The 24,506-nt window shown below is 36.6% G+C and overlaps 1 protein-coding gene across 1 annotated transcript in view; it reads left to right on the top strand.

Moving 5' to 3' along the window:
* SPEF2 (sperm flagellar 2) overlaps positions 1-24,506 on the top strand; it is a 138,347-nt gene that overhangs the window by 74,562 nt on the left and 39,279 nt on the right. The window contains exons 21-26 of the mRNA XM_069492613.1: positions 3,732-3,883; positions 7,495-7,675; positions 15,827-15,974; positions 17,865-17,993; positions 20,021-20,159; positions 22,824-23,053. Coding sequence (XP_069348714.1) covers positions 3,732-3,883; positions 7,495-7,675; positions 15,827-15,974; positions 17,865-17,993; positions 20,021-20,159; positions 22,824-23,053 — 979 coding nt within the window. The remainder of the gene's footprint in view (positions 1-3,731; positions 3,884-7,494; positions 7,676-15,826; positions 15,975-17,864; positions 17,994-20,020; positions 20,160-22,823; positions 23,054-24,506) is intronic.

The following is a 24,506-nucleotide window of genomic DNA, read 5'->3' on the forward strand; positions in this document are numbered from 1 at the left end:
AGTCAGGAAGAAGCCTGTTTAAAATTTAGTCAAATTTAGGGGAATATTAAGGATGGTTTGGTCAACCTGTGTCTACATGAGTATTTTTTCCTAAGAGAATAGCAGTGAAAATAGAGAATGGAAAAGGGTACATTTCTAGTCTTCAATTGATTAAATTACTTGAAGAGATAATACAGGAAATGAAAATATTTATCTGTGGTTCTTTAGAGCTAGCACACAGTGGGTGTTCAGTGGAATGTTTGTTTAACAAATGACCAATGAGTGCTGGTACTTCCAACCTACAAAGGGATAATTCATGGTGCAGGGACAGGCTGTAGCAGAAGCTTGAAATATCAGCAGAAACTTGGCGGAGCAGGAGCAGCCCCTCAGGCGGGAGGTTTAAAGTCAAGATACCAGGGCAAGAAAGCCCAGTGCAGAAATGTTAGCAATCTGCATTGCAAAGAGAAGATGGAGTTAGAAAGAGTTTATCTAAAGCAGGGGACAAAGCTGGGCCATGAACAGGACAACAGACAGATCCACATGGCATGGGTTGTGCAAAGGATTAAAGTGAGACACCCAAGCTGCCTAAACCAGTCTGGGTAGCATCCCCAGGACACTGGTCTGGGCAAGCAGAAATCAAATATTGCAAACAGCTGTGTCAAAAGCTTATGGCAGAAGTCACTGAAATCCAATAATGAAGACAGAGAATAGAGAAAATTTGTGAATCATTCTCGATTTGGAACAATGCATGCCTTTTATGGAAATCGTATGACTCTCCATTTGCCTACAACTACTAAGTGGAAAAGCTATGATTTGGACTGAATCTGATTCCAAAGCCAGTACTACAGTCCGCCCTTATCCGTGGTTTTGCTTTCTGCAGTTTCAGTTACCCACAGTCAACCACAGTCTGAAAATATTAAATGGAAAATTCCAGGAATAAACAATTCATGAGTTTAAAATTGTGCACCCTTCTGAGTAGGGTGATGAAATCTCACACCATCTGTCTCACTCAGGACATGAATCATCCCTTTGTCCAGCATATCCACACTGTTTGCACTACCTGCTCATCAGTCACTTAGTAGCCTGTTCTGTTATCAGATCAAAATAGACATAGTATATATAGGGTTCAGGGCTATCCAAGGTTTCAGGCATCCACTGAAGATTTTGGAACATATCTACTCCCTGCCCCCCACAGGATAAGAGGGAACTACTGTACTCCTAACTAATGACCTATTGTTCAAATAGTTGAAAGCTTGCCATAGAGAACAGAAGAGAGCCTGATTCTGCACTGATTAGTAGAATCCCATAAAAACCAAAGGTGGAAATTATAGGAGAGTAGGTTTCAGTTCGGTCTATGAAGATATAGCCTATTTAGAACTGCTCATCAAATAACAAATTTTTAAGGCAATGAGTTTTTATCCAGGAAGCCCAAAAGCTAAAGCTTTCACATGTTTGTGGAGGACTAGGAGAAAGTACCCTCAAGCAAGTCTTCAAGGGCCTATAATATTGGGTAACTGACAGTTAGATAAGTATTTCCCCAAAGTTAGATAAGTATTTTCCATGGAAAACTAGTCCTACAAGATGTTTCACAAAACAAAGACTCTGTGATCAAATGACTTTGGGATGTGCTGCATATTCTACCCTTTCCTCTCCGTGGGAGATTGCCAAACATATTGACGTATATAGACATCAGGATGCTCTGCAGCAGAGAAATCCTTTTGGTATGTTGACCCAGCATTTCTGAAACTACTCGACCTTGAACAGGTTCATCCCCAACATAGTACTCATTAACAACGCATGGGACAAGTTTTCTATACAATACATTTTAGGAAATGCTATGCTAGATTATTTCTAATATTCCTTTTAAATCTCAGATTCTGTGACAATTAACAAGAACCTTAAGAAAGCATTATTTGCTAATTATCACAAATGTGAGCGGGATCTTGATTAATTCTGCTTTTATGGAAATCCTAGATATAGTATGGCATCTTATTCAAATTTAGCTATATAGTTAATCAAATTATGCCCCTGAAAATAAATTAATCTTTTATATGAAATAATTGTGTAATAAGGTAAGCCTAAGGCACAGATACCAGCACTGTTCCAAATACTAATTGTATAAGGTAGGCTCTGCTAAACCTAATCATTATTCAAATTCAGTTCTCTAAGGAGGAAATAATTTCGTGATTTCTAAATTTCTTTCCCAAATAATATAATGCTATGGTTTAATGACTAATAATTTTTATAACATTGCCACACTTTTCTTCAATTCTCTAAAGTTATTTGTGAACATCCGATTTGTACCATTTGGGTTTATACTTGCATCCTAATCATTATAAATGTGCTATTGTGCAATTTCTCATGAGTGTAACTTATAGGACTCATTGTATCTCTACTATTTTACCAAAACTAAGCATGACAGGTGCAAACACTTATTGTTAAACTGTAAGATTAGCTCATACATAACTATTTTAAAACTAAATTTGGTTTCTTTGCAAGGAAAGAGAAAAATGTTTAGTTTTTCTAGTCATTTCAAAATGCCAGTTTCAATAATTATGTAAATATATATTTATGCTTAAAATCCAAGGAGATTATTTAAAATGTGTTCTGTAAACAATATGTGAATAGTAATTTTATTTTTTAACATAGATTCAAATTAACCAAATGAATTTCTTTCTCAGTCATTTAGCAGAAAAGTTCAATAATGCAGAGAACAGCTTTTAGGAGCAATTCAGCTTACCCTTTTTTATATCAAAAACAAACTTATTGAAACTCTTCTTGTCTTTTGTTGTAGACTACAACAAAATAATAATAACAGCAGACAAGACATTTATTTGTTCTAACTGTGAATATGGCAGTGAAAAGACTACTTGAGGTTTTATGAAATAAATGGCAACATAATTGATAAACTTAGGAATTCCTTCATAAATGTCTTTGGGTTAGGTTTAGCTAAAAGCTTTGAATACTAGGTCAGTTTTGCTCTTTTTTAAAAAAAGACACTTTCTGTAATTAATGAGATATCATGGAATACCTCTGCATGAAAGCTTTAATATTTAGACCCTCAGGTACTAGCTTAAACACCCCCACTAAGTAAAACAAAGTCTAAAAGTCATGTTTGCACTACCAAAGAGAAGTGCAGATTTATACCATATGGTCTACTATCCAATGGGGGAATGGGTTGGAGAACTTATGGTCTATATGTGTTGTGTTGGTACTTGCATAATTTCACTACACATGCATACCACAAAGAGAAATGACCTGTGCTGACAGGGAGTCATGATGTGAATAACTGATGCTCACCTTGCCACCAACTCCTCTGTGCTGTTCCGTTTCCCTCAAGGTACTTCCTGGCGATGCCAGCAAAAGGGTTTAGCTGTGAGCACAGGAGGAATTATCTCCCTTCTGTACATTTTGAGCAAGAAGGGAAACTGTAGAAAGTGAGCTATTCCTTATTGCTTTTTGTTACTGTTAGTTATTTCTCCGCAACAAGGTTAAATTGCCCTAGAGGACCAGAACCTAGTGTTGTATTTTTGTATTTGTATTTTGTATTTGTATGTATAGTATTTTTTGGTATCTCCCAAATCGGCTAACATGATACCTATGACAAAGAAAACTCTTAAATGTTCGTTACTGTATTGGTTGATTGAATCTAGGATACAATTAAAAGTAGTGCTTACAGAGTCTTCTATGGGAAATATGTACACATCAGCTTGTTCTTTCCTGGATATTAATATTCACATCTGCTATTAAAGGCAGAACTGAACCGTTTCCAAGATACAAAGAGACTCCTTCAAGATTATTACCGGGGAATGGAATGCAAAATCCCAATAGATGACAACAAGCGATTTACTCGAATCCCATTGGTCCAGCTGGATAGTAAAGACATTTTGGAAAACCAACTTAGGTAAGGCAGATTATCATATTCCACTGTAACTGTTTTGAACATAAAGCTTTGTGATTTTAAATTAATTATTGCTAATAAAAATCATACTCCTTTATCTGCAAATCCAAAATAGTTCTAAAAATTGAACACTTTTTTCTAACTTCAGTGTGTCATTGACTTAAGACTATTAATATACATAATTTATCCTATTTATAGGAAATATTCACTAATTTTGCTTCAGAGATACAATGCATTTTATTATGCAGTCTCTCCATAGACTCTGCTGATGGTATTAGGGAATATATGATATATATAGAGAGAGATAGATATAAATTCTGAATTCTGCAACACTTTTGGCCCCAAGGATTTCTGGTAAGGAATTATGAAACTCTACCACTTTTATGAAAGGACTCAAGCAGTTCTGTGTATGTCTGTCTGTGTGTGCGTGTGTGTGTGTGTGTCTATTACTACAAGGGAAGGGATTCTCAGTCTTCTTTTACAAGTGAGGAAATTGAGACACAGTAAAGGCTCAGTAGTATGTGATTATAACCTCATTAGACTGACGGAAAGACTTACTAATAGTCTAACATCACATATCTGCCAGCAAAAAAAAAAAAAAAAAAAACCTGGTAGTAGGGTAGAAGACAGATTATATTTTTAGCCAAACAAATCCTGTGCAACATAAAAGTTTATCAATAATTTTTTTTATAGATCCAGTAGTTGGGGACAGGGCAAGGATAAGATCCCCAAACCTGAGAAGCTATGAACAGATAGAAAAATGTCTTCAAGCAATGGGAGTTAGGAGTGGTGGTAATTCCTGTGATGTGATTACCAAGTATAAAACATTAAAAGAGAGCTAAAAGTAAGAATTAAAATAAAGCAATTAAAAAATAAAATTCAAAATCCTTAAAAATTAAATTAGTTGATTAAAAATAAATTAATAAAATATAATAAAGAATAAAACAATAGTTTCTCATGACTAGTAAGCAGGCCATGAGAAACAAAATACTACAGATATAAAGATGAGAAAAGGGAGGAAGTTAGATTTTAAAGTAATATACAGGCACTGAATGTTAAATTTAGATCTCCAGGGAGATGAGCTATGTATTTTATATTCAAAATAGGGTACATTTTTTTTTTTTTTACAAACGTGCTCAGTCAATGCAGGTATCAGGAGTTGCACGAATTAAATGTACAGTAGTACATATATTTTGAATTGAAACAGACCTGGTTTGAATCCTGGGTCTGTTACTCACTAGCTATATGTAAATAAATTAAGACAATGTATTTGTCTGGTCAAATCTCTCCAACTCTCTTAAGCCTCAGTTTCGTTATCTGTACAGTAGGGCTGTTGTGAAGCTTACGGAAAGTAAAATCTTCAGAGCATGTGATGCCATGTCTTGGAATCGAAAGACTTGTGATCAAGTCCCCATAACTCCCAGTAAATGGTGACTACTACTTACATGCATTATTTTAATTGTGAGAATTGCATGTTACTGCTTTATTTCTTTTGTTCCAAAAAGGACTTGAAGTGGCCTGAACATTATAAGTTATGCAGTGATCCAAAGGCCACTTCTTTTCTCTCTAGGCTTCTAACATATAGAACCATCATATCCCTGCCAGGCCCCTGTGTACACAGGAATGCACAAAGGGAAATGTGTGTCTCCTTTTCTTGATACAAATATAAGAGAAACATTCAGCAAGCCGCTGAAAGAAAACTTTGAAATTAAAAACAATAGGAATTTCCAAAGGCAATATGAACCTGAAGAGAGGCCAAGTTTCAATGTCTAGAGGGGCAGTGCATTCTGTCCTTAGCACAAAATAGTAAGTCAAGCATAATGGGGAAGCTATTAATGTTGGTTAGTAGAATGAAACCTGCAAAAGAACAGCCAGTTCTTATTTTCTGCAAAACAACTCTGCACCAATCTCAACCTCAAATCACTGCTGTGGTTATCTCCTGGAACTATCAGTCCGTCAATATATCAACCAACCAACCAATCAACCACAGTCTCTGTAACACGTATAGGGGAAACAATCACAGTGTTAAGAATTTTCACATACTTTATCTGCTTTATTCCTCCCAACAAATCTGTAACAATATTTTTATAGTAATATTATTCATAATAGTAATAATTAGTAATTAATTGATAAATAGTTATAATAATAGTAATTTATTATATTTATATTATTTTAGGAGGAACTGAACCTCAGAAAGTCAAGGGACAAGCTCAAGTTCATATCTACTAATAGTGACAGAGCTACCTAGACCAGAGTTTTTCCCAATAAATAAATTCTAAACCCAAATTCTTTTTCTAAATGGTATGCCACCACTGTTGCCCTCGAAAGCAAGATGTTGGGAAACACATGTTGTACTTTATTAAACATCTAGCGATGATCACACAAACTTTACCTTAACTTATTGGGCACATGAATCACAGTTGAACTGGAGTGACAGTGATTTAGCTTTATTTGATTATTAAAATATAATTTAATTCATGGGTAGATGAGTAGTGGATCCTTAATACATTGCCTTTTCAGGCACAGTACACTGTCAAAATTTTAAGCACTGTCAGAATCAGAGTGCCAAGTTCAAGAAACCTTGTCTGATGCTTCAAAATAAGACCGAGCCAATTGTTTGCTGGAGTTCAGAATCATCTTTCAGAATCACCGCTCTGTGACTCCAGCAACTTGAGTCTACAAAACCAAATGCTTGTTCTTATTACTCATCCTGACTTTCCTCCTCCAGTTTCAACAGGGGCATCCTAGGAGCGTCTCTCTCCTCATTCCTTCCCCAAGCTGAGAGCCCTTTGCACTTCCTGTCACCAAAGGTTGATCTCATTCCCAATAAGCATTCTACCTTGTAGATCTCTTCCTGCTTCTGTTAACCTTTGAGATCTTGAGATCCTTCAGGGATAGGGTATTCCCAGAGACAGTTCTAAAATTTCTACATAGGAGCAACAATATGGGAAGGGGGAGAGAGAGCTTGAGTCTGTGTCCCCACAGCACTTTACCAAACAAAGAGAAAACCTTCCCCTTCCACAGTAAGGGAGGGGAGGACTGCTAGAGGGCCACCCTGCCCACCACCGAAACCTCCCTGCCTCCGTGTGGTAGCCCCTTTCAGACTTCACATGAATCACGCCCTACTTTCAGCTGTCCACTTCAGGATGCCAAATAGTACTAGCAGAGAATACTTAGAGAAGTTTTGTTTGGTTTGCTTTTGCATGATTGACTTTTTGACTTATCAGTCACTGAAAGTATATGCCCTGGAAAAATTTCAAAATTGCATTTCTTCATAATCTCCATTGTTTAATCCTCTGCTTTATAATTCCTGAGGATTAAGCCTGAAATTCATATTTTGTTGTTGTTTGAGTTTCCTCTTATTAACAAGATTTCTAGACCTGAAAATTATATTTTGTTGTTGTTTGAGTTTCCTCTTATTAACAAGATTTCTAGACCACAAAAAACCCAAATTCAGTCTTTTATAATCTTTTCCCCATTAAAAGAATTATCCCAGGAAAATTTTGAAAATTGAGATTAAAGCAAGACAACAAAATGTCTTGCAAAGTAATATGGTCACAAAAATAGAATTGTGTTAAATAAAATCTTTATATTTCTTATGTTTGTTTTTAAAGAATTCCTCTAGTTCCTCGAGTATCCATTCCTCCAGAAGCAGTTATGTCTAAACCCAAGACAAAAGCAATACTGAAAGGCAAGATCGATTATTCGCTGGAAAACGTAGAGTTAAACTTTGAGGCAGATGAGAAGTTGATAATGGACACCTGGCAGCAGGCTTCTTTAGCAATATCTCACATGGTAAGCAGTGCTTATTACATTTTCTTTTAGTAATACCCATCCATTAAGTACCTAGGTTGCTAATACGCTATAAGTAGAAAATTTATATAGTGTTCTCAAGCATTGTATAAATTTATGCCTTCAAGATTTTTTTTTCTGAAAGAAATAGAAAGAGAATTGATTCAGTTAATGAATATTTGGGGTCACTGAAGGAGTAAACCAACACTTAGATTATTTTCTGTGCTGGACCAGGGTCCCAGTTGCAGGCCCTGAAGAGCCAGTCAAGGAATCTTAATGAAGCAGGGCAGGTACAAGACAATAGGGAGAGGGGACTGTGGCCAAGTGGCAGTCACACATCTGTCTGCAGAGATATGTGCTACTCCACCCTGGCCAACTTGGCCATTGAAGAATGAGGCCCAGCATGGCCAGATTTTCCAATTTTCCAAGAAAAGCCAGAAATTCTGATTTTTATATGAAATTACTGATTTTAACATATAAGAAATAAAATTAAAAATTCTTAAAAATACTCCAGAGAGCCAAACATATCTGGCCTATAGGTGTCTAGTTTGCAACCCCTCTGCTAGGCATCTTTCCTAAGTCACCTATGAGGTAAGTATTATTATCCTCTTGACAGTGGAGAATTAAGGTTCTGAAAGGCTAAGAAACTTGGTCTCCTCAGTACCCCAAGGTCTCCTAGCAGGTAAGTGGTGAAATGGAATTTGAATGTAGGTCTGTATGACTTCAAAGTTCAACCCTCTCCATCCAAATTGAAAGGGAAAGGAAAAGCATACAGGTAAATTTAATCCAAGCAGAGGTGTCACACCATACAGAAGACACACACAGAGTTTAACTCAGATCGACCGCTGTTCCTTCATTCACCAGGTCCTGGGTCCACCAAGATGGTTTCTCTTTTCATTCTGTGCCAAGCCTTCTTGGAGTTTTCTCAAAATATCCCATTCAAACAGAAAGCAGTGTCCACTTCCCAAGAGATTTAGTCAAAGAGGTAGAAAAGGAGCTTGCATCATACATCTCACAGCAAACAAAATTTCTGATTGGGCATATTCCAAGTCCCTTCTTGGCCTCTCTGCTCCAGCCTTCTTTTTCTCTGAGCTCATACAGCAGCCTTGTGTTTTCTTTCTTTCGCCCTCTCTTTCTTTTGTTGTCTTCACTTCTTTCTTTCCTCCCTCTCAGAAGTGACTATAAGCTCCTTTCATTGTCTTGCTTCTTTTGAAAAATATTTAGTGTGGATTTTGACACACATAAGAAAAATGCATGATTTATAATTGCATGGCTTAATGAACCCACCTAAAGTAAATACTCATGACACGACTCAACAGGGCAGAATTGGAACAAGGGCTGCACCTGCCTAGTCCTGCTGTGCCCCTTCCCAATCCTACCCACCTTCATACCCACTAAAGGGGACCGCCATCTTGCCTTTTTATGAATCATTTCCTTGATGTTCTTAAGAGTTTTATTTTCCAAATCTATATCTCTAAAGACTGTAGCTTTGCATGCTTTTGAGATTTAAATCAATGGACTAATATCTTTTGTCTTTTTTGTGTCTTCTTTTTCTCAGTAGTCTTTGTGAGATTCATCCGATATTGTTCATTTTTGTTGCTGTATTGTGTTGTGTTACATGAATGTATCACAGTTTATTTATCTATCCTGCTGCTGATATACATTTGGGTTTCCAGTTTGGTGCCATTATGGATACTGCTGCTATAAACACCACTGGTACCCATGTGTACATATAACTGTGGAGTATTAATCTAGCAGTAGGTGCTATCTTCAACATCGGTAGACAATACTATACATGATACTTCCACTTTCATAAGTAATGATAAATCCTTTCCCTATTTCACTGCACTGTCATCTTTGTCATAAATTAGATGACCACATATGTGTGTCAGCTGTATTGCTCTATTGGTCTATTCTTGTGCCATTACCACAGCGATATCATACCACCTTTTGTTACCTGGATGAGCAAATCTTCCCACTTTGTCATCTGCCAAGAGCATTTTGGATTTTCTTGGCTCTTTACCATTCCTTATTAATTTTCAAATCAGCTTGTCAAGGTTCACAAAAATGTTGGCTGTGGATTTTTTAAGATAGCATTTATCAGATTATGAACATTCTTTTTTCATATACAGTTTACTATGAAGGTTTTTTATGAGTTGTATTATCAAATGCTTTTTCTGCACCCATTAATATTATCACATAATTTTTTTCTCCATATTTGTTAATGTGAAAAACTGATCAATTTTCTAGTGTTAAACTTATATCACATTTCTGGAATAAGTAATGTAATGAAGCATCATCCTGCTTACATATTGCTGGATGTGTTTGGTTAATAATTTGTTTAGCATTTTTTAATCTTTGTTCATGAGTGAGAGAACTCTGTAATTTTTCTCTCTCTTACAACCCTTGTTGGCTTTTAGCATCCAGATAAAAATACTAGCCTCTAATATGGGTCTAGAAATATTTCCTCTCTTTCTATTCTTTGGAAAATTTTGTGAACGTTGGGAACATTCTTCTTGAAAGGTTTAGTAGCATTCCTAAGATGCCATCTAGGACATTTGTAAGAAAAGTTTTTGTTGCCCTCCTCAACCCAAGGATTTTCTTTAACAGGTGTTTGATACTTTGTTTGTTCTGTTCCTTCTGATTTTGTTTCTTCTTCAGTTGGTTTTGGTAAATTTTATTTTGCTAAGAATTTTTCCATTTCTAAATGTTTAAGCTTATCGGCATGAAGTTGTTTAAAATATGCTCTTATGTTTGTGTTAACATTTGCATTATTTATTTGATAATAAATAAATAATTTTGCCAATTCTGATCTTGATTATTTGTGCTTTTCTTCTTTCTTGATCACTTTAGTCAGGTTATCAGTTATATCTTTCCAAAGAACTAATATTTATCTTAATTGATTCATTTTACTGTGTTTCTTTTCCTTAATTTTATTTTTTTTCCTCGTACTATTTTCTTTGAGTTTATTTTGCCATTCTCTAAGGCTTTGAGATGTTCATTAATTTTCAGTCTTTATTTCTAATATATGCATTTACTACCATAAAGTTCTCTCTGTGACTTGCTTTATATTCCTCTAAAAGTTTTTTATATAATGTTACTTTTGTTATCATCTAATTCAAAGCATTTTAGAAATATAGTTTGAATTTTCAAAATAGTATGTTGCTTTCTACTTAATTACATTTTAATCAGAGAATACATTCTCATAAATCTCTTTTTGGAGATTTGCTTTATGGCCAATCTGCAAATAATATGTTTTTCCTTGAAATATATATATTCATTTAATTATTTAATATACATATTATACATTGTTTGATAGATTAATATGCATATATCTTATTGTTTATATATAAACATTTAAATGTACTTATTTTATTTATTACATATATTTAAATATATAGTACAACTATATTCTTGCTCAAATCTTCTTTATCCTCATTCTACTGGTTTTCTCCTTCTTTGAATTATCAAGAGAATTATGATAAAATCACCTGTAGTTTTGTCACTTTTGCTTTACATATATTTAAGGCAATGACTTTGGGAATATAAAATTTTTAATTAAGTCTTTCTGATGAATTAAACATTTTCTTATGAAGTAATCTTTATAATGCTTTTGTTTTTATAAGTTATACTTTTAGATATTGTTTACATGTCATATCTTTTTTCATCATTTTGTTTTCATCCTTTTTGTGGCTTTCCTTTCTTGCTTTTTTCCCCTCTGTAGGTTTAGATGTAATGCATCCTGTTACGATTCCATTAGTGGTCACCCTAGGAATTACACCAGGAATTATTAACTCATCAAAATTGAACTGCTATTTAGTCAATAATTCATGATGTTATTCCTAGGGTAACCACTAAGTGAATTAGTGTGTGTTACTCCTAAGCTACCATGGGGGAAAAGATAAATAATTTAAAATATCCAATCCAAAAGAAGAAAAGAAAGAAAAATATTCAGGACAAACAATGCAGATATAACTTATCAAGATGGTAGATTTATAGCCCAAATATATCTACAATTACATTAAGTTAAAAAGGGCAAAATCATCTAGTAAAAGAAAATGATTGTTAGATTTAAAAAATAAGAGAGATATATGATGCTTACAAGGATACAGAAATGATTTGTCCTCACTGACCCAGGAGGAGAATGGGGTGGTGTGATGACCTCCACTTGGCCACCATAGACACTTATACCCTTGACCTAGAGGCCCAGAGGCTCATCCCTCCATATCCTGGCAGGTACCAACTCATGAAACCTTCTCCTAAACTGACTGAATATTGCTCACTACATTTTCTATGGGCATCACCAATTTCAATGTCTCGGCTAGTGCCATTTTTCCTCCTGAAATATGCTCCTCCTTTCTCCTACCCGTTTAAATCCTATCCTTTCTTTGTCTTCAGAACTAGTTCTTACCCTAATTCCTGACCAGGTAATTGCCTATTTCCTGAAACCCTATCCTTCTGTGATTATATGCTCTTCCTATCCTTTTAGTAGTTACTGTCTCTCCCACTCATTTGGCTCTTAGTTAGTATCTAGGTTATTTTTTGTAATTTTTATCTTGTTAGTTGTTTGCCTGAATACTTAACTGGATTCTAAAACTTTTTATATGCTGTACACTTAGCATAATGCCCACATCTAACGTCATACTAAGCCCTCAATACAATCTTAAGATGCTGATCATGTTGTGTTGATGATGCTGATGTTAATATTAATGATGATGGTAGTTACAATGATGATCACTGCAAAGACCACAATAAGTACCAAGCACCAGAGAGTGGGAAATCAGATATAGATGCTTTAGAAAATAATATAAATTATTCTTATTGTTAATTGAGCTACATAAACATAACCTGCAAGTCTTATGAATCCTATTAAAATTATCCAGGAGAATAACACCGAAAAATATATTCTTAGAAAAAGAAGATCATATAGCACAAAGAGCACTAGTTACACCTCTTGATTAAGCTGTGTGATTTTAGGAAAATCACTTAACTTCTCTGAGTCTTTAATTTCTTATCTGTAACATAGATACTCTATTCTTTTATTGAATAGTTGAAAAGATACAATGAAGTAATACAAATGAAAGTGTTTTAGCAACTGTAAATTTTAACTGATCATTATGTTAAGAAATTTATTTAAAATTGTACCATTTTCCTTGTGAACTTTTAAAAACCTCATGCAAAGCATAGGAAGAAGGACTGTTCAGTTATTAATATTACTAATAATTATATTTGAATCCTGCTTTTACATGTTTCTAATATACCTTTATGACTTTGATGTCACGTGATCTTAAGGGACCTTTGAGTTCCAGATGAAACAGGTATGATTCAGTAAATTGTTGGGGGGCAAACAGTACCAGCTAAGCTTAGTGTAATTGAAATGAGAGCACTTTTACACAGGCTTTTTGCTGCACAGAAGTTTTACCAGGAGCTATCCATTAAGCAGGCTATGTTAATTTTTGGCAAAACTTTCTTCTAATTAGCAAGTATGCAATGATTTCAAAGAAACAAGTCATATTTTTATAGCCCCCAATGTCAGGGCATTATGTCTAAAGTTCTCTCCAACCTTCTAAGCCTGATTGCTGAATGAATTGTAAATTATGTTAATTTTTTGGTAGAGACTCCGAGATCTTTGAGGGAAGTGGACCAGAAAAATGCAGATAATTATTATATATAATTATGCAGATAATTATGATAATTATCATTGTCATCACAAGGTTGTTTACAAAGGAGAAAAATCCAATTTTGAAGGAAATTGCTAACTTACTGTGCTTTGCAGAAACAGATTAAAAAATGAATTGCTTGCAATTTAGTGGGGAATTTTAACAAGTCTGCTTTCAGCTTTACCAAGAATTTGCAAGTACAGTATATGGTATGAAATCCATTTTTATCAAAAGGGCATCTGATAAAAAAAAAAAAAAAGAAAAGAAAAAACAAAAAACTGACTTGCTCTCTGAAACTTTTCTGTATCCCTCCAAGGTTCTGCTAATATTGAAAAAGGTGTGGGTGCATTCTGTGGAATATGATTATTTTTAAGAGAAAGTCCACTGATTAATAAGCATTTACTGGGCATCCCCTCTGAGCACAGCACAGGTGCTCAAAGCTATGGAAAATACAAAGAAGCAGGACTGAGCTCTGAGGATCATTAAGGCCCATTTGGAGGCAGGGGTGAAACAGCACTGATGGAACAGTTGGGAACAGTTGCTACCCCATGCTGTCACGGGGTATGAAGTGTGGTGGGAATGTGGAGAAGTCGGGAACTGCCTGGTCTGTTCCCCCCCACCCCCACCTCACAAGATTGTACGAGTCTTTGAGGATATAGACTGTGCCTTATTCATCCTTCTGTTCACCTCCATTAATTTTTCTGTTTATCTTCCTATGCCCTCACCTCATTCTCCCCAGAAATTATATCAGGCTTGGACTCAGTAAGTGCTTGAATAAATAAATAAGCCCTCAAGAAGCCCCATTTTCTCACCAGTTGCTATTGAAATTTTAAAGTTTTCAACCATATGTTGCTGCTGCTTCCACAGGGTTTTGTTTCTTCCTTTAGGATCCTCAGCTCGCATTTCTTAGGGCTGCACTCATAAATGCCCTTTACCTCTCCTGGGCCAGTTGACCTTATTTCAAAAGGTCCGGTATTGCTAACTGTAGGCACAACCTCAGTGGCACAAGCCCCAAGACAAGTGTGTGTGTGTATGTGTGTGTGTGTATAGATAGATAGATAAATAGATGTGTATATATGTGTATATATTCACTTATATACACATGAGGCACGATGTGATGTTTTGATATATGTATACATTGTGGAATGATTCAATCAAGCTAATTAACATATCCATCACCTCACTTATCACTTTTTTGTGGTGAAAACATTTAAAACTTACTCTTTTAGCAATTTTGAAATTTACATTACATTATTATTAACGATCGTCACCATGCTGTGCAATAGATCACCAGAACTTACACTTCTTGTCTAATAGAAACTTAGTGCCCTCTGACCAACATCTCTCCTTTCCCATCCCACCCATTCCCCTGCCCCAGTCCCTGGTACCGCCATTTTATTCTCTACTCCTATGGGTCCAACTTTTTTAGATTCTATATATAAGTGAGATCATGCAGTGTTTGTCTTTCTGTGCCTGGCTTATTTCACTTAGCATCATGTCCCTGGGGTTCAACCATGTTGTCACAAGACAAAGTTTTTCTGCTGTCAGAAGTGCAGAGCCAGCCTCAGAGGAGATGTGGCAGGATCCCAGCAGTTCCTGGCCCTCTTGGGTAGGGAAGGAAGGAGCTTCTCCATTCAGCAGCTAGCATGGGGTGACAAAACAACTCTCTCAAACCAGGACACTTGTGAGAGTAAAGGGAGGGGCTTGCTGGAATGCAGAGAAGCTGAAAGTCAATTGAGTAGAAGAAGCTGAGAACTTTGAGGTGAGGCTATGGGACAGGTCATCCTCATGGCACTGAGTCTTCCTGGGATGATATCTAGTGTTTGAGTGGAATGGAAGCCCAGGATTTGTGTCCATGATTCAATTAACATAGGCCACACATTCCCAAAAATGAGTAGGTGGGGAGAGTGAAAATATCTTTCTCATCATATATATAAAGCACAGTTATATACACAGTACATAAACAAATACACTTATGCAGTATTAAAATGTCATGGGAAGGAATGCAACTTAAGAAAAAATGTAAAAAAAGAAGAACTCTATAGGGGGTCAATTATGAAAAAAAGGCTAAGAAACACTGATATAGGGAAATTCCCCAAATTGAAGGCCAAGAGATAACAGAAACATAACAGAAGAATGGCAGATGTTATATCCATAGAGTCTGAGATTAAAAAGAGAGGAATTTTCACATAACCGTGGAGTAATGTCGCAGTCTGGAGGTGGCAATGAGGAAACATGGAGATGCTTTGCAGACAGGGCTTGAGAAAGTGAGCAGCCTCCACACAGATGGCTGTCGGGAAGCTGCATCTTGGGACAGGGCCTGGTTTCTGCTTAAGTAAAACATCACAGTGTGTGTTTTGTAAAGATTGAGTACACGGGCGTGATTATTTACAGTGGAATGAGTTTTCAACAGAATCTAGTAATGACTAAATCCAAATGGTTGTCATATTTCATAAATATTGCCTTCACTGAAATATTACTGTTATACAACCAGGTGGCTGCTGAAATTCATCAGAGGCTTATGGAAGAAGAAAAAGAAAACCAGCCAGCAGACCCCAAAGAAAAACCTTCTCAGACGGGTGCAAATAAAAAAGCCAAAAAGGAACCACCCCAGAAAAAAAAGACAGACAAAAAACCCAAAGGTAGTTATGGTTTTAGCACACAGAACCCTGGATGCTTAAATCTCCCTTTGGTGGAACAAGCATTTAGCCAGACACATTAGCTTATAAGCCACTAAAATACTGTTCATTGAGTTTAAACTGGAGATCCAGGCTTCTATAAATTGTGGTGTTAACTGGAAAATTGTATTGCATTCCAGTTCCACGTAATTTGTTTATCCAAATAGCCAGATGTACCTAGGATAAAGTAAACCCCAAAGACCATTTTGAAAGTATTAAAAGAACTCCCAAGATAGTCCTGTGTCAATCTGAAAAGTCTGTGTAAAAGGGCTGACACTAGCTGTAGTAACAAAGAGAAGTTTAAGAGCTATATGTACATATAAGTTTCAGGGGTACTTTAATTCAACAAGTCCTTCCCTCCTGGAGGCCTCCGACCGAAATCTCTGTGTCAGAAGCAGGATGAAAAACGAAGAGGAAAGAAAACTCGGTTTGGAAGAGGCCTTTAATTAACCTTATGGATGGCTCTGACACAAACATTACCGTCCCCTCTGAATGTTTCCACTTGTACATTTTGAGGTAACTTGAGGCAAAAGAGGAGGAGTGGGAAGCACATGATCAAAAGTTGCTCCACTCTGGATTCCTCCAATGTCTGTTAGGTACCTGCTGTGTGAAACGCTCTGGCGTGGGTGCCAAAGACACAAGAGTAAATTAAAAATGAAACAGAAATCACAACCATGGTCCCTGCCCTGATCGAGCTATAATCTAGTAGTAGAGACAACATTTGACCAAGCATTGTTCTTTGACAGGGGAGGTACAGTACCCCGAGAACAAGGTCGCCTCACTGCATTTCGGGGGCTAGGGGACACTTCCCAGATGGAGAACACATAAGCAGACATGGGTAGGAGTTAAGGGAAAGTACTAAGGATGGATAAGGGGGAGAGTCTGTGACACTTAAAGGAAAGGGAAGAGTCGTGTCTCAGTAAAGAACACACCACTTTAGCCCATCTCAGATAGTAAAAATAAAAGAAATATGCAATTTTTAAAGGAAACATCTCCATTTACTTTAATGGAATCACTATTTGAGTCCAATCCCTTAATTTTACAGATGATAAAACAGAAAAATAATCCAGAGAGATTCTCTCCTTCATCTGTAACTTAAACATACAGCTGTTATTGCAATGAACACATCTTATTATAATTTCTTTATTTACATTTACGTCTTCTTCACAAGATTCGAACCACTTGAGGTCAGATCCTCCAGAAAGGTTTGTTGAACTGAATAGAATTGTATAAACTGGGCCTGCAACTAGAATCACACTGCCAACCCCATGGGTAAATCCTTACTCAAGTACTGACAAATCCTTATTTTCTAATCCTCTTATATAATCATTGATATAGTTAAGTGTGAATTAAAAGGTAATTAAGTAGGTTACAGATTCTTGACCATCACCTACATTTGAGCCATATCTTTTTGAAGTTATTCTCTGGTCTCTTCTTGGAGAAGAACTGGAAAACACTTTGCTAATACAAGCTACCCCTTATGGAGTGGCACTTCTGCTGATGTCTAATGGCATCTATAGTATGTTGAGGTTTGCTAATTTCTGTGCCCAAACTCTGGATTTCACTGTGTTTGGAGTCTGTAACCATCTCTGCACTTGCTACAACCTCCTTTTTCATAATGCCACACAAATGGGTGTTTTTCTATGAGTCCAGCCCAGACACCACACAGAGAATTCTCAAGGAAGAACTATCAATATTCCATCACTCATACTGAGAAGAACAAAGGGTCTCATTTCCAAAACACTAGAGGTTTTTAGCTCTGCAGATTTTGCTTTGTACTCATTTTTGTCCCAGTCCTGTGTGGATACACTTGTATGTTGGTAGTTTACTCAGCACGCTTCATTGTCCTTTCAGGTAAATCACCACCTACGGCAGAAGCTGCTCCTGCGATAGTAACACCAGAAGAAAGCGCCGAAGTTGAAAAGAAAAATGAACTGAGGCTCAAAATAAAGGAAGAACATCTTTCTGCCCTGCAATTTGAAGGTAGCAATTAGAAACGACTGAGAAGATGCTTTTGGTAGAAAGTAGACCCTTAGGCAAACAGTCCACAACTGGCCCATCGATTGCCTCAGGCTGTCCGTAAGAACATACAGCAAACCGACTGAAAAGCACAACATGCAACTGGCTGTTTTCATTTGCCCATGTGAGGACTAGATTTTACTGTTAGATGAGTCAGATGTTTTGGCATCACCTAATCAGTCTTAATTGTCTGTGGGATCTAAAAAGAAACAAAAAGAATTTGGGAAGGGGTAAGAAGAGCAGCAGCAGTAATTAAAATCAGAAAAAATAGAAACATGTATGTTTGAAAGTTGGTGTGATTTTATATTAAAATAAGAATCATTTAGGCCTCTCATTAGGAAAATAAATCCGACTAAAGGCTAACAGGCCCTGAAAGTGAGTTCTTGAAAGCAGAGGCCAGAGAAGAGCCAGTCACGTATCTATGACGTTCAAGGGCCTTCTTCTCTCCAGACACCAGTGACTCTACAACACGTATTCTTCTTATGGTTCTTCTAATTGGCTTATGATACAACTCAAAATTAAATTTGAAAACATCAGGAAACTGAGCAAACATATCCTATGGAAAAGAACCATGGTAAATATACCAGATGATAAAACCATAAACATGCAGCATGGCGTAAGCTGAGACACATTTAACCACTCAGTGACCATTAACTATTAAGGATGCTTTCCATCCCTTGCTCCCCCTCCCCCATCCTGCTACCACCTGCTTCTGTAATCCCAACAGTAATGCCTGAAGGAAGCTGAACACAGGAACACCTATGGCATCAGGAGAGTCCGGCCATGTGCTTCTTCCCTGTTGCCTGTCCCCACATCTTATTTCAGTGGTTTTCAGTATACTTCATCTTTCACTTCATTCATTCATATAATAAATGTTTATGCAGTTTTTACCATGTGCCTAGTCCTGTGGTAGCTGCTCACACATATATGTACAAACATTAAAAAAAAAAAAAAACAGTCTAGAGAAAGAGAAATGCAAGCAATCACTTATACAATGTTGTGATACTGGGAATAGGCATATGTGACAAAGGGGACGGGGGCGGGGTGGGGCGCGAGGCAGGAAAGACTTAACAGTGGATCGAATGATTGAGCTGAACTGGAAGATTGGTGAGAAGTTTTCCCAACAGCCAAATCAAGGCAGGAATGTAGAGAAGCATTTGCCACGCAGAGACGGGGGAGGAGCATATTTGGTGGCCTGTGCAGAGCAGCACAGGGGTATGAGGCATGTTCTGGGAAGGGATGACCTGGAAGATGGGGAGGCTGCACCACGGAGGGTCATATAGGCCCTGCCAAGAAAGTTAGATTTTTCCCTTATGGCAGCTGGCAACTGGGAGCTAGTGGAAAATTCTGAGAGAAGAGTGATGCGATCACCTCTGCAGGTGAGACAGATTACTCTGGATAGCGTGGAGGTGGATTTGGATTGGAGGTGGCGAAAGAAAGTTAGAAAAAGCAGGATTGAGGCTATTGCAACAGTTTAGGTGAGAGACAATCAGTGTCCAGACTGGGCCAGTGGCAATGGAAAAAGCAAAGAAAAGAGAGTGGAAAGATATTTTGGAGGCAAAAAGTGCCAGGAACAACAATAGGCCTGGGGCACACAGGTTTTGCCCGTTTTAGCAGTGCTGAGAAATGCAATGACATTGCCACCCCAAGGTTCTAAAGTAGGGAAATGAGCAAGAGACTCTGTCCCTCCCTCCCTTTTTGAATTTCAGAAAATATCTGTGTGTTTTCACATGTCATTTATCAAAAAGTATATTGCTATAAAGTGCAATAAATGTAAAGCTCAATTATAATTGTGGTTTAGATAATTTCTCAAGTGACTCTATCACATTTGTTTCTTAATGAGATAGATAAGACATTATCCATATCAGTATATAATAAATGTACCCCTAAAGCTTTACAAATTGAAGCATGAGTGGTTTAAAAGTGTATCTGTTCATTAGAAAAGTCATGTATATATACATTAAAGAATCCCTATTTCTCTTTTTAAATAGAGAAAGCCACACAGTTTCGACTTGAACTGATAAAGGCAAAAGCATTGGCTGTCCTTGAAGATTTAGTAACAAAGGCGGTCAATGTATATAAACTCTTGGAAAAATGGCTTGGTGAAAGATACTTGAATGAAATGGCCAGGTAAAGTACTACATGGCTTTTTAAAAATACACTTCTTTAATTCTTGAGTGCCAACATTGACAAAGATTTTCAAGGTGTTTACAAATTTAAATTACATTTACAAATATAAATTTTGACCTTTTAGGAAATCACATGTATGAACACATAAAGTTAGCTTTACTATCACATTCGTATGGACTCTTCAAATAGTAAATCATGTATCAAAGAGTTCTATTGCAAGATCCAATTTTGTACATTATTTATGAGTTGAGTTTTCATACTGCTTAATGAGAACCTTAGTTTACAAGGTAAGATTACAGGTAATTTTGAAAGATTTTTCAGAAGTAAAATAATGCCCCATATCTTTCTAATGCCAGACTTATTAGAGCCAATTAATGGGAGGAGATTAAAAAGTCATTCACTGGAATGTTTTACTGGTTAGGCTGATTTCCCTATAAATACAATACCTGGTTCTACTTTTCTGTTGATTTCCAAAGGTTTTCCAGATTCTCATTACTAGTGAGAGGCAGTGATCTCATCTTCTTAGTTTTCCCCTCCCAAGAGAAAAAAGGCAGCTCAGCAAAATTGAAACAGTCCTCATCTGAGAGTCAGGAGACATGATAGTCCGAACCAGGAGTCCCATGTTGTCCACAGATTAGTAGCATGCTTGATTGCTTTGGGCTTCGTTGGCTTCATCTATACAAGGAAACACTCCAGCCAGGCTATTTCAGAGATTTCTAGTAGATCTACATTCTGTGGTGCACTACAGTTTGCAGTACACATTCACTGAAAATTTAGAAGTTGCTAAGTAAATAGGATTCAAATGGCAGGTATTCTCAGAAGCAACAATTGTCATCTAAAAACAGTTTGTCTTCTCTGGTCTTTGTCTTATAATGAAAGTTCCTTTGTAAAATCTTCAGCATAGTTGTTTAGAATTATTACTCCATGGTTAAAAATAAACAAATAAATAGATAAAAATACAAACAGAAACATATCTCAGTCTGGTAATCTTACTGCAGTAATGCTTAAAATAATTTTACTACTGGATAACTCATCAGCATCACAGAGCAATAATATTCAGTTCTGTTCTCTGACCGCCACTTACGAACCAAAGCATATCTTCTTCATTCCTAGGATTTGAGGCTCCCATCCATGTGGCCATCAAGTGTAAATGCATATTATTTTTATCAGATGTACTCATATCACTCAGATTTATATTGTGTATATATCTATGCCCTCTAAAGCTCAGATGCTGTCAGGAATTGTGACCACAGAAGTTAAAACCTAGAAATATGATACTGGAGTGGGGGTCGTGGGGAAGGAAAAGAGCAATTAGATCCCTTTGAGCTTCAAATCCTGCTTTTTATTTTTCTGGCATGTTTTCCTCCCATTCTCGAGAGAGTTACTCTTGGTAACCTTCCACTAGGTGGCGCGAATCTGTTTTAATACCCTGGTTAAGGCTGGGTCTCAGTCTGCATCTGGAGTCCCTCCTTACTTAGGTAAACTCAGTAGCTATCCAGTGCCCTTCTCCTCGGTCCCCCAGCACCCCAAAACTCTAAAGCATAAACTAATTGGCTAATACATACTATGTGGACACTCACAAAGACAGCATCCTGGGGTTGAATTCAAGGATGTCTTTTGAAAAGACAGGAACTAATAGTATTTTTAAAATTTTCAGTATATGGTATATTTGGGGTTTTTGAATTATATACAAGTAGATTAAATATGAATTTTCCTGTGATTTTCAATCTTTCACTGTAGGATATAAACAATATCCTTTCTTTAAATCAGTGATAATGTACTTATTCATGTATAAAACTTCTCTGGCCTTTAAAATGGCCTTTAATTAGACCATTAATTATAACTATATCCCCAGTAAAGTTTAAATCCATGCCTCATTTGATTTCACATAACAACAATAAGGTAGAGAGCAACATGTTATTGGCTCCATTGCAAATATAGGGAAATTCAGAGAGCTTAGGTGACTTACCCAGGACCTGTGGCTGAAGAATGCCCTAGAATAAGAGCTCGGCTCCTGGTATTCTCTCCATGGCACTGTAGTGGTTCCTAACTGTTGTTGCTTGTAGCCATGTGATCTAGCTAGGAATTATTATTCTTGGCAAAGAAAGTAAAGCAATTTCAATGGATTGTATACATCAGAGGCTATTCTGACAACTGTGTCTTAGATAACATAAAGTTAGAGAAAAGCACTCTATAATAGAAATGCACTATCACATTTGATTCATTTTATAATTCATCCTGATTCCAAACAAATGTATTATTCTAACAGTCATATTTTACGGGTACTGTGCCATATATTCTTATTCTGGTTCATACTTAGAATGAAATATAACCTTTGACATAATCTTACTTATATAATGAAATATGTTGTAATACTAATAAAAACCATATTTAATAGATTCTCTTTTTGTTTGGCTTTGTATAAAATGTGTAGCTATTAGTAGTATAATGAGCAAGTCTTTTGTTTTTAATATATATTTATTTAATACTTTGCCTTTTTACAAAATAGATTTGAGGAGAAATCGCAATTTTTAAACATGCAAATGGAATTATCTAATTTAGCTATATAATGTGTTCACTTGTGTGTGTATGTCTTGTAAGCGGACACTGTTAATCTAATAGTATCTTTAATAGGGATAACTTTATTCATTTTACCACTTTCAGCATAGAAAAATTAACTGAAGTAGCTCGCTATCACATTGAAACATCTACAAAAATTCAGAATGAACTTTATTTAAGCCAAGAAGACTTCTTCATTAATGGCGATATAAAAGTCTTCCCGGATCCTCCCCCACCAACACGTCCTCCACCCGTAGAAAAGGAGGAAAATGGCACCCTGACCATTGAACAGCTTGACAATCTTCGAGATCAGTTCTTAGATATGGCACCTAAAGGTAGGAAAAATAATTATCATGAAAAGAACACAAAAAATGTTGGGATTAACCAGGATGGCAGTCACTTTCCCACAGATAAAATCAGCTCTGTGGGATTGTGTAACACTAAAACCAGATCTTGCTTTGTTCTAGTTTATCGAATATTTGCTTCATACAACATAGACCTTAAACAAACAAGAGAATCACAGTGACTAATAATTGAGCAGTGCGTTGATCCTCATTCGTGGTAATTCTCCATTCTTGTCCTCTCTTGCTAGCAAATTGGTAAATTTGAGTATTACAACATCTGGCAGTTGACAGCCTTTGTGCATACTTCTAGTTTAGCTTTTGTGTTGGAATTATGAGTTTGTGTTTCTGTCTCCCCCACTGGTCTGTGAATGGAGACCAGGGAATAGAGAATTTCTCTTTTATATATTTTTTTCCCCCTCAATACTTCCTAGACCATAAGCAAAACCAAATAAGCCAGTAACAAATATTTGCTTAATTGATTGATCAATTTGTGTACATTATGTGTACATGTTTTCTGCATACAGATTTTTTAATTCCTCCACATTTTATCATTATAGCTCTATGGCATCTGCACAGGCTGCTCCTACTTCTAGATATTCTTCAGTGAGTTCCATTAATTATAGGACAGGTTATTCGGACAGATCACATAGGATTATCATCTCTACTTTATAGGTCTAGACACTGAATCACAGAGCACTTGAGCAATTTGCCTATGGTCATACATCATCAGAACTCTGCAAATCCAAAGTTCTTGCCCCCTGTCACTGAACTAAGTTGCCTTTCATAAACAGGTTTATTTTATCTTCCAACATATCCTACTTACTGGGAAATCATTACCTTTCCCTAGGGAACAATCAACTTAACACAATGTCGCTTTGTTTTAAAAGTCCAGTATTTCCAGAAATTCACATCAAATATCACGAGTAAAAAGAGCATTACTCTACTCTTAAGTCTGAAGGCTTCCTTGCCAAGCCCAACAGGTGAAATAGGTGTGTATATGTGTGCCTAAGTGAACCCCTGTGCCAGCACGTGTCAACTTGAGCAGGCTTCACACTTCGAAGGTCTAAAAGCACACGCTGCAGCTGTGGATGGACACTGACTCCGGTTGGCAGCATGTGGGCATGAAAGCAATGTGGCCATCAGCAAGTAAAAAAAAAAGATCAACTTTATAAAGTCGGCCCATGAAATCCTTCAGCCCTGCAGCCAGCACGGTGTATCTTCTCCACTATGTGAGCTTTACCATGCCCTTTTATTACGTACTTCCCTCTTCAAAGTAGCTTTTGCTCTTCATTTTATCCATGCTGTTTTTACATATAAAATAAAAAGGTATGTGTGAAAAGATTCTAAACATGAACTATGATTTTCTTTAATCCTACAGCGTGGTGACTGGGAGTAAATCACTCAATTAGTAGATAAAAACTAAATCATTTAGGGACATTTGAGT

Source organism: Eulemur rufifrons, chromosome 17 (genome assembly GCF_041146395.1).
Source record: "Eulemur rufifrons isolate Redbay chromosome 17, OSU_ERuf_1, whole genome shotgun sequence".
NCBI classification, from domain to species: domain Eukaryota; kingdom Metazoa; phylum Chordata; class Mammalia; order Primates; family Lemuridae; genus Eulemur; species Eulemur rufifrons.